Source organism: Otolemur garnettii, unplaced genomic scaffold, assembly GCF_000181295.1.
Source record: "Otolemur garnettii isolate 467f Iridium unplaced genomic scaffold, OtoGar3 scaffold00058, whole genome shotgun sequence".
NCBI classification, from domain to species: domain Eukaryota; kingdom Metazoa; phylum Chordata; class Mammalia; order Primates; family Galagidae; genus Otolemur; species Otolemur garnettii.
Window position 1 is genome coordinate 9,471,022 of NW_003852453.1, and position 11,368 is coordinate 9,482,389.

General features: G+C 38.4%; 1 protein-coding gene across 1 annotated transcript in view; it reads left to right on the plus strand.

The window, feature by feature from the left end:
- Window positions 1-11,368, plus strand: part of RSPRY1 (ring finger and SPRY domain containing 1) — a 60,319-nt gene that overhangs the window by 15,553 nt on the left and 33,398 nt on the right. Inside the window, exons 2-4 of the mRNA XM_012806842.2 lie at window positions 2,545-3,049; window positions 7,804-7,856; window positions 8,838-8,996. Coding sequence (XP_012662296.2) covers window positions 2,700-3,049; window positions 7,804-7,856; window positions 8,838-8,996 — 562 coding nt within the window. The 5' untranslated portion in view covers window positions 2,545-2,699. The remainder of the gene's footprint in view (window positions 1-2,544; window positions 3,050-7,803; window positions 7,857-8,837; window positions 8,997-11,368) is intronic.

The window sequence follows — 11,368 nt, forward strand, 5'->3', positions numbered from 1 at the left end:
TTTTTTTAGACAGTCTCAAGCTGTCACTCTTGGTAGAGTGCTATGGCGTCACAGCTCACAGCACCCTCAGACTCTTGGGCTTAAGCTATTCTCTTGCCTCAGCCTCCCAAGTAGCTGGGACTATAGGTGTCCACCACAGTGCCTGGCTGTTTTTTGGTTGTAGTTGTCATTGTTGTTTGATAAGCCCAGACTAGATTTGAACCTGCCATCTCTGGTGTATGTGGCTGGTGCCCTGGCCACTTGAGCTATAGGCACCAAGCCTAGAGTGTGTTGCCTTTTAAAAAACTATTTCTAGTTAAGTCTATGCATCATAACTCCTACCTATCTACTTCAGTCACATCCTTTTAAGTACCGTCTTCTTGACTGGTCTTGGGGAACAAAGAACATTTGTGGTATTACTTGACTCAGCTATTGCTGTCTTGGTAGTCTGAAGGAGGTAATCTATCAATCTCTCTTTCTCTCTCCAGGGTTGTGCTCTGTTGCCAGGGCTAGAGTACAGTGACATTACCATAATCTCTGCAACCTCAAGTGACCCATCTACCTCAGCCTCCTGAGTAGCTAGGACTACACACAGGCTACTATGCCTGGCTAATTTTTTTTTTTTTAATAAGAGATAGTCTCACTTTATCACCCACTGTAGGGTGCTATAGCATCACAGCTCACAGCAACCTCCAATTCCTGGGCTTAGGTGATTCTCTTGCCTCAGCCTCCTGATTAGCTGGGACTACCACCGCAACACCCAGCTATTTTTGTTGTTGTTGTTGTTGTTGCAGTTTGGCCAGGGCTGGGTTCAAACCTGCCACCCTTGGTATATGGGGCCGGTGCCCTACCCACTGAGCCACAGTCAACACCCTGCCTAGGTAATTTTTAAATTTTTCGCAAAGATGGGTTGGTCTTGAACTCTTGACCTCAAGCAGTCCTCCCACCTTGGCCTGCCAAACTGCTAGGATTATAGCCATGAGCTGCTTCACCTGGCCTCTCCTCTCTTGTTCCATCACATGCTATTCCTTTATTTCTCGAACCCTCTTCAGTGTATTTATTATAACAGATTATGTATCTTATATATGTAAAGACTTTCTATGTTCATAAACCTCTTTTTCATCTGTTTTCCTCCCATGAGCAGTAATTAAACTTGGATGCTTTTAAAAAGAATTTGCTGTGAATCTGTCCAGAATAATGGAAATAATTTTCATCTTTTCTGAGCCAATGCTTAGGATATACAAAATTAATTATAAAAAGCCAAACATTGTGTAGAGATTACACACCAGCATGGTCTATACCTTATGTGTCTAGTCACATGTGTCGGCAAGATTCTTTACTTTTTCTAGCAGTCCATGTCAGGCTCCTGCTTCCAAATCTTTACTTCTTTCTAGAATCTAACCAGATTTTTTCAGCTTGATGAAGAGCTATTCTTTCATTAGGTTTTTTGGTGATAAATATACTGTGTGATGATAGTGGCTGTTGATAAATTCCTGGGGGGCAGAGACTGTCCTTTGTTTTTATAATCCTAGTCTCAGTTTGGTGCCTGGCACAAGGTGCTAAGTCAGTGTTTTCAGGCAGAGATAATTGGTGCATCTTATTCTGAACTTTGTAGCAGACATATTGTGCAACAAATTATTGTGAAAATGTAACTTTGTTATATCAATTTGCCTTTCCCAAAACAAGAATCTTGCTTACATAAGAGAAAAGCTTTGTAACAACTGTATGGTTTCTCTACGGTCTTAAGTGAGCCTCCAGTTGGGAAATCTATGTGGTTTCAGCAATTTAAGTAGAACATTCTATCCTTTTATTCTTCTTGATATCAAACGGTGCTATCACATTTGTATCATAACTTTTTTTTTTTTTTTTGCAGTTTTTGGCCATGGCTGGGTTTGAACCCGCCACCTCTGGCATATGGGGCCAGCGCCCTACTCCTTTGAGTCATAGGCACTGCCATGTATCATAACTTTTTTAACAACTGTCACAGGGTTTGTTTTTTTTTTTAAACATACTAAACTGCCCCGCATCTATAAAAAAAGAAGTCATTTTTGTGTGTATGTTTCTATTTGGTTAGACAATTCATTTTTTATCATAAAGGGACCCCTTGAAAAAGTTGCACACATTCTTCTAACATATTTCTTTATAGATAGAGAAAATTATACATGTGTTTTTTAAAAAATCAATTTTGCAAAAAAGCTAAAAATTATTACAACTCCAATGGTTTACAAGGATATGGTTTAGCAATCAACTTAATATAATGATTGAAAAGGAATTATTGTTAATTCTGTTATCCAAAATTCCTCTTTGTGGGTGGCACCTGTGGCTCAAAGGAGTTAGGTGCCAGCCCCATAAACCAGAGGTAGTAGGTTCAAACCTGGCCCCTGTCAAAAAAAAAACCCAAAAAACTGCAAAATTCCTCTTTGTGTTGGAATCCTATAAAAATAACCAAAGATGATTGATTTTTCATTGGAATCCTAATGTCTATAAAATCAAACTAGGAAAATGTGAGTAATTGAGTGGCCAAAAATCCTTTTATTCATTTTCCTTTTCCTTGTTTTGTTTTAGAACTGCCATTGGATGACCAGGATTCCCTGTAGTTGATAATGTTGGAGATAAACTCTGCAACTTTCTTCAGCATTCAGTTGTTAAAAACAAATAGGATGCAAGTTCTTCAACCCCAGATTATGAAAACAGTACTTGGAAAACTCAAAACTATCTAAATGATTGTCTTTGGTTGGGCCGTGTTCTTAGCAAGCAGAAGCCTTGGCCAGGGTCTGCTATTGACTCTCGGGGAGCACATAGCCCACTTCCTGGGGACTAGAGGTGCCACTACTATCATGGGTAATTCGTGTATCTGCCGAGATGACAGTGGAGCAGAAGACAGTGTTGACACCCAGCAGCAACAGGCTGAGAACAGTGCACTACCCGCTGCTGACACAAGAAGCCAACCCCGGGACCCTGTTCGGCCACCAAGGAGGGGCCGAGGACCACATGAGCCAAGAAGAAAGAAACAAAATGTGGATGGGCTAGTGCTGGACACACTGGCAGTAATACGAACTCTTGTAGATAAGTAAGTATCTGAGTCACGGTCATCTCCAATGTGATGAAGTGTTCTGCTCGGAACCATGACTTTTGGACTCCTTCAGTTCATTTAGGACATACTCGCCAAGCCTTATATTCATAGAGCAAGGGAAAATATTATATTTCTCCTCTGATGGCAGAGTAATTATAAGGTTTGATGTTTTTACTTGCTATCATCTACTCATATCTGGAAGTGTCTAAACATTTCTGTAGCAGAAAACACTAATTAAAGCTGTGATCTTTATTAAGGAATAGAGTAAATATGGACTGTGTTTGTGTTGCTAGCTACAGTAGGAAGTGGTTCCATGAAGACTCACTGTTTTCCTACTTGCCTATTTCACTGACTAGAGATTCAAGATAAGTCGTTTTACCAAGAACATGGCTGCATGTGACTACTTGGTAATGTAAAGACAAAGGTCAAGGAGAATTTTTTATCTCCCTCCTTTTTGTATGTCCCTATCTGGCTCTCTCTGATGCATTTGGGAAGCATGTCAGTTTAAACTACAAGACACATCTGTACCTGCTTTGTGATTTCCCCTGCTTTGTCTGACTCTAAGTATAAAATCCAAGAATGAATAACAGGGGAATTAAAGGGCATTGTTCAAGATGAAAAACATTTAACTCAAGGTTGTATAGTTCAGTACTTATGAGCACAAATTTTAGAACCATGATGGACCCATGTTCAAATTCTGGCCCAGCCCTTTACTAGCTGCGTGACGGTGGGTAAGTTAGTTTGAACCTCAGACTCCTTCTGTAAGGGAGTACTTTAATACTTTTCTTATGAAGATTATCATGAAATATCTGTAAAACTTCTAACATAGATCTTTGTGCATAACAATTGCTCAATAGATGGTAGTATTTTTTAAAAGTTATTTCTGGGTTATTTTTGCTTTGGGCCCTGCTAGTAAATCTATGTATATAAATATTTGGTAGTCACATTTTAAAACCCCACTTTGGTTGAGTTCCTCAAAAATTATAGCACAGGGTATACCTCCACATACAAATTCTCAGAGCTATATTAAACTCTTCTGTGAAATACTGGAACATTTTTTGGTCTTAAGAGTAAATTTTTTTAAATCCCTCATACTGTAAAATTGGAATGAAAAGTTGTCCTTCACGAATAAGGAAGTTAAGTGCATACAATGTTAATTTAATCCCATTGGAAAAACAGGTGCAAAATAGACTTTGCTGTATTTTAAATGTGAGTGACTAAGGGAATATGAGAGCAAGGTAGGAGCTTTATTTCCAAGTTCTGGAAAATATTACAAATTAGAAGTGGCATTGTTGATAAATTCACTTATGAGAGGCAAGTGGTATTCATTTGAATAACAAGATAACTTTTACCTTAGACCTCTGTTTACTACATTGTAGGCATAACTCTTCTGAGAATGGAAAAATAAGGTTAAGATATGAATCAAATTTGGAAGGAACTTGTGGAGAAGATAATGGCAAAACAATTCAGTTTATAAACATGGATATAGAGCTTGTTTTTTAGAAGGAATTAGAGAAGAATTTTATAACCTATACAGTTTATAGGTCTATTAAAACCAACATGAATGATACATATAACAGGTGGACCTGGTAAACAGATATATGCAGATATCACAATTATAAAATGATCTGAATTTTTTTTTTTTTTTTTTTTTGCAGTTTTTGGCTGGGGCTGGGTTTAAACCCGCCACCTCCAGCATATGGAGCTGGTGCCCTCCTTTGAGTCACAGGCACCGCCCCATGATCTGAATTTATTATCTTTTTCTTTCTACTTGTTTAACTTAGGAAAGGATGACACTGATCTGAGAGGACAGCACTGTTCCTAAACTCCATGGTGAGAGAGTTGCTGTAGGAAAGGGTTTCATGGTGGTGGTTTCTACTTACAACTTTATTTTGTAATAAATTGCCAATTTGCAGCATGCTGCCTCTGTATCCAGCTTTTTTTCCTCTTCGTCTAAACAGAGGTTTTTTTCTTACTTTTTGTTGTCTAATTTTAATCCTACATACTTTCAGTCTAAAGCAGTGGTTCTCAACCTTCCTAATGCCACGACTCTTTAATATAGTTCCTGTGGGCTGCGACCTACAAGTTGAAAACCGCTGGTCTAAAGTAATATGCTTTAGTTCTGGATATTTCTCAGCCATTATTTCTTTGAATATTGCTTCTACTGTGATCTAAGTGAATTCCTCAATACTGACTTCCAGTTCATGAATTTTCTCTTTATCTATGGCACACCTTCAGTTATGCCATCTATAGAGATTTTTATTTCAGTAACTATTTCATTTCTAGGATTTTTTTCTTTTTTTGGAGACAGAGTCTCACTTTATCACCCTCAGTAGAGTGCTGTGGCATCACAGCTCACAGCAACCTCCAGCTCTTGGGGTTAGGCGATTCTCTTGCCTAAGCCTCCCGAGTAGCTGGGACCACAGGCACCTGCCACAATGCCTGGCTATTTTTTTGTTACAGTTTGGCCAGGGCCAGGTTTGAACCTGCCACCCTCAGTATATGGGGCCCGTGCGCTACTTACGGAGCCACAGGCACCACCTATTTCTAGGATTTTTCATTTTTCTTTTTGTCTTGATTCATATCTTTTTTCATTTTTTTAAAATTTCCTATAATTTCTTATAGTTCCTTTAATTACACTTATTAAAAAATCATCTTGAAGTTCTATTTTTTGCATATTTTTGGCAGTGACTTTATCCTCAGAGTGACATTGTTAATGGTATTAATGTTAATTATTCTCATGTGCTTTGGGATTTAATTTGCAGGCTCCTCCTGATGGAAGTTTTGTCTCCACTTATATGCGTATGTTCTTCCCTCCACCCCATCCCTTTCTCCCTCGTTGTTTTGTCTGTTTCCAGGGATCCTCTTTTTGTGACTACACTTAAAATTGGAACTGATGATTCTGAGTTCCCTTCCCACTATAAGACACCCCATACTTGCTGCATAACTTTCTTTTCCTTTTTCTCACTGAAGACTTGGAGCTTTATACCAGTTGTAGCTCAGATTGTCATTCCTAACTTTATTTAGCTCCTTTCATTGGGAGAACAACTATGGCCCAGGTGCATTTAGAGAATCTGCTCCATCCTTTGCACAGATGAAGTTTTGGTCCCCATTACCCTATAAGCCTGGAACTCCTAGTCACCTCTGTCCAGTTCCTGACCCACAGCCCACTAGTTCCTTGGCTTTAGCTGCTACCTCCCACCAGAAACTTCTTCATTTCTGTTCCACAAAGGAGTTTATCTTGTTCTTTATTGTAGGTATGTGTGTATCCATTAATTACCTTGAATATAGATTCTAGATGCTCTAACTCCTTACTGGTTGCTGACTCTTTGCTCTATTTTATTATTTTTCTTTGATTCTTTAATCCCTGTCTCCACCACCCACCTCCAAACGTCAGTAGGTAATCATTCTAGTGAATTTAGGGCAGGTTCTTCCAAGTTACCAGCTATATGGGGAGAATATTTATATAGAGAGTTTTGTGTATGATTTTAAAACTTTACTGATTTAGTTCAAACTTGTTTGTCTTTAATTTCTCTCCACATTGTTTGAGACCTGTGTTGCTGCTATAAGTCTGCAACTGCTTCTGGTTGCTACAGAGCATTCCTCTGTATAGCTTGATGTATTTTGTTAGTTTTCATGTGGTGATGGTCACTTAAATTACTACCCCATTTTTGTCCTGCGAATAATGCTGCTGTGAACAGCACAAATATGCTTCAATTTATGGACTTCTATAAAAGTTTCTCTAGAATTGTTGGTTTTGTGCACACTTAATTTTATTATTAATTTTTTTATTGTCAGATCATTCTTCAGAAATGTTTGTATTAGTTGTATTATTTTTTAAAAACTTTAATAAGTTTCCCTTATCATGAAAGGCCACTGGATATATCAGACAGCAAGCACCTGATGAGTATCTGAAATGAACATAGTATTTTCTATATCATCAAAGTTATTCCAAGGGTTAAATGACTTAAGGTAATAGTTTTTATGAGGTTTTTATCACAATAAAACAAAGACCCACAATACATAAACACATTTTGAGTTCTTAAGCATTTAAAATGATCATTATTTCAATAACGTGTTGATCAAATATTTTATTATTGAACTTCCCTGAAGCACTTCCTTAGGATTTCCAGGATCACAGTTTGAAAACTCATTGAATTAAGGTATATAATGCCACTTTAGAGCAAGGTCTAGAATTTATACAGATCCTTAATTAATTTTGGTTTTGTTTCATTTTAATACCATTTTATGAACTGTAGGCATGTAGTTGATACTTCCCTGAAGAAAACTTTAAAATAAAGATGTTTATATAGGCCCTTGCTTCCATAAATCATCAGTTGAGATTGTTGTCTCCCTTCCTGGTATTTCTTTGAAATCTAAGGAAGATGATGTTGACCTTCTTGGCCTGTCTCAGGTGGCTTTGGACCTTTGGAAGTAAAATTTAGAACAGACTCTGGTCTCCCGTTTTAGTCCTGTGTTTTTACCTCGGCCACGTAGTGGTCATTGCTTGTACCTTTCTGCTGCCCATTGTGTTTGTGGGTCATTATTAACAGTGACCATGGACGTGAGCACACGGGGTATATGTATTGGTCTTTACAGGTTGTATCTCGGCTTGCCTCTTCATCCCTTTCCTTATACTCATTTATCTTCCTTTTTTCTTTCTCTTTGTACTCCCATACTTCCAGTAATTTTTATTTGGAATTGTCATTTATTATTTTCTCAAGTTTAACATCTTAAATGTTTTTTTTCAGTGATCAGGAACCTCCCTATTCAATGATTACATTACACGAAATGGCAGAAACAGGTATTTTTAAAACTGTTTTTAATACTTTCTAATGAATCGATAGTAATAATAAAAAATGTGACCACCTTTTTTTGTTGTTCTTAAGATAAAAGATTCCAATAATAGCACACAAAACAAAGAAAATACCCTTAGTGTATGAAGATTTCCCTGGAGAAGTATAATAGGCAATGTATATTGTATCTTGAATATATATAGCTGCACTTCTGACTAATGGTTTTATCTTACATGAAATTAGGAAAAGAAAATATTTTTGGTATTGACAGATCTTTGGCCATACTATTCTAGAATGGGGAGAATAATTTTTTTGTTCCTTAGTTTCCTAAGTATTATTCTGAAAATAGAGCCAACTGCTGAGTATACTTAGTTTTCTCAGGTAACTCCTATTAGTAAGTAAGATGCTTAAAACTATTTTAATCATAATTTGAGAACCCAAGATCATAGCTTAAATTTTTTCTAATAAATGTGCCCCCCAAATCACCAGACTTCCTTAGGATTTTTTCACTCTACCATATTGACTAGCAACTGATGATTATGTCCATGCCAAATATTAACTGCTTAAAAGCTGCAGAATGCCTGCTAGGTTTACATAGCTAACACCTGTAATCCCAGCAGTTTGAGAATCCAAGGAGGACCACTTCAAGCTAGGAATTCAAGACCAGCTTGGGCAATGTAGTGAGATCCCCATCTCTACACAAAATAAAAATTAACTGAGAGTATATTGGTCCCAGCTACCTTGAGAGGCCGAGGCAGGAGCATCGCTTGAGCTCAGAAGTTTAAGGTTTCAGTGAGCTGTGATCACACCACTGTACTGTAGCCTGGGCAAGAGAGAAAGACCCTATTTCTAAATAAATAAAAGCTACAGAATGAAGAACAAAAGTATTTATTTTAAAATGAAGTCATTTTGTATGACTTTATAAGTTATATATTTCCACATTTTTAAAACAGTGACTCCATCATGTGATCTTCTTCATTTGCTCTTAGATGAAGGATGGTTGGATGTTGTCCAGTCTTTAATTAGAGTTATTCCATTGGAAGATCCATTGGGACCAGCTGTTATAACCTTGTTACTAGATGAATGTCCATTGCCCACTAAAGTAAGTTACTATTTATCTTTTATGAAACTCATCTGCTTAAGCACAGGATAAATGGCCACAATGAACATTTGATATAATGCATTTCTTCCTTGTATGTTTGGGGTCTGTTTTATTCAGTTTTGATTTCATTATGTAAATTTGTATTTTATTGCTAATGAACTGTTATATTCTTTATTAATAAACTTACTATGAGGGCTCGGTGCCTGTGGCTCAAGCGGCTAGGGCGCCAGCCACATACACCTAAGGTGGCGGGTTCAAATCCAGCCTGGGCCCGTCAAACAACAATAATGGCTGCAACCAAAAAATAGCCAGGCGTTGTGGCGGGCACCTGTGGTCCCAGCTACTTGGGAGGCTGAGGCAGGAGACTCACTTGAGCCTAGGAGTTGGAGGTTGCTGTGAGCAGTGAAGCCATGGCACTCTACCCAGGGGCTCAGCTTGAGGCTCTGTCTCAAAAAAATAAAAATAAAAAAATTACTTACTATGAGGCTTTAATTAAAATTTTTTAATGTTAAAAATAGAAGCATTTATATCTGAAGTGGCAGTCTTTGCTGATTTTCTTTCTCAAAGTAATTTTCTCGTAACTAACATTTTTAGAATGTTTTCTATTCCTATTAAGAGGAAAAATCGAAAGTACTTTTGGTTCTTAAACATATTGAAGATCAGTATGACCGTGATTATCCCTTACATGGAACATAGGTATCAAACTTCCATTGCCTTAGTCCAGAGTCCTTTTTTTGTTTGTTTGTTTGTTTCAAGACAGAGCCTTAAGCTGTCACCCTGGGTAGAGTGCGGTGGCATCACAGCTCACAGCAAACTCCAACTCCTGGGCTCAAGTGATTCTCTTGCCTTCACCTCCCAAGTAGCTGGGACCATAGGCACCGCCACAACACCTGGCTATTTTTTGGTTGCAGTCGTCATTGTTGTTTGGCATCCTGGACTGGATTTAAACCCGCCAACTCAGTTCAGGTATATGTGGCTGGCGCCTTAGCTGCTTGAGCCACAGGCAATAAGACAGAATCCTTTTTTTTTTTAAATATGGATCTGACATCTTTTTTTTTTTTTTTTGAGACAGGAGCCTCCAGCTGTCCCCCTGGGTAGAGTCATGTGGCATCATAGCTCACAGCAACTTCCAACTCCTGGGCTCAAGCGAGTCTCCTGCCTCAGCCTCCCAAGTAGCTGGGACCACAGGCGCCTACCACAACATCGGGCTATTTTTTGCTTGCATCCAGCTGTCATTGTTGTTTGGCGAACCTAGACTGGATTTGGACCTGCTTACCTTAGGTGTACGTGGCTGGCGCCTTAGCCACTTGAGCCACAGGCGCCAAGCCTCTGACATTTTTCATTTGAGTGTTTTAAGCCTCAGATATTTGGGCCCAGTACAGAAAAACATTGTGGACAGAAAAGAAAACTTAGTCACAAATGAATTGACCTTTGCCTAAGTTTATATAAGAACTGTTTTACTTTGCCTCGAAAACTGTTAGGATTTGTCATTGCTTTGTAAAACGTACTAAAAAGTAATGTTTTGCTTCAAGGTCACTAATCCCTAATGTTATCAATCATATGGCATTAGAGTGGGGTTTAATCAGTTCAGTGATTCATGAATATTATATACAGAGGAGCCCAAAAATGTTATATACATTTTCAAACAGAAACTATTATTAAAATTATAATAATATATACCTATAACATTTGTAATCTTGTACATTCTATCTTATATCTCTGTAATTGCAGAAGTCAAATGTGACTTGAGTATTACAATTTTATTTTATTTATTTCATTTTTTTTTGAGACAGAGCCTCAAGCTGTCACCCTGGGTAGAGTGCCATGGCATCACAGCTCACAGCAACCTCCAATTCCTGAGCTCAATTGAGTCTCCTACTTCCACCTCCCAAGTAGCTGGGATTACGGGTGCCTGTCACAACACCTGGCTACTTTTTGGTTGCAGCCATCATTGTTTGACAGCCCAGGCTAGATTAGAACCTGCCAGCTCAGGTGTACGTGGCTGTCGCCTTACCTGCTTGAGCCACAGGCGCCGAGCTGAGTATTACAATTTTAAAACAGATTTTTCCATTCTGAAAATACGTATACATTTTTGGCACCATCTGTATTTGATACAACTAGTATATTTTGAATAAAATGGAATTTAGTCATTCAGAGAAAACTTTCAGATTGATCAAATAATACTTTTCATGAAAAATGGTATCATGGCTCGGCACCTGTGGCTCAAGTGGCTAAGGCACTAGCCACATACACCTGAGCTGGTGGGTTCGAATCCAGCCCAGGCCACCAAACAATGACAGCTGCGACCAAAAAATAGCTGGTGGTTGTGGCAGGTGCCTGTAGTCCCAGCTACTTGGGAGGCTGAGGCAGGAGAATCACTTGAGCCCAGGAGTTGGAGGTTACTGTGAGCTGTGATGC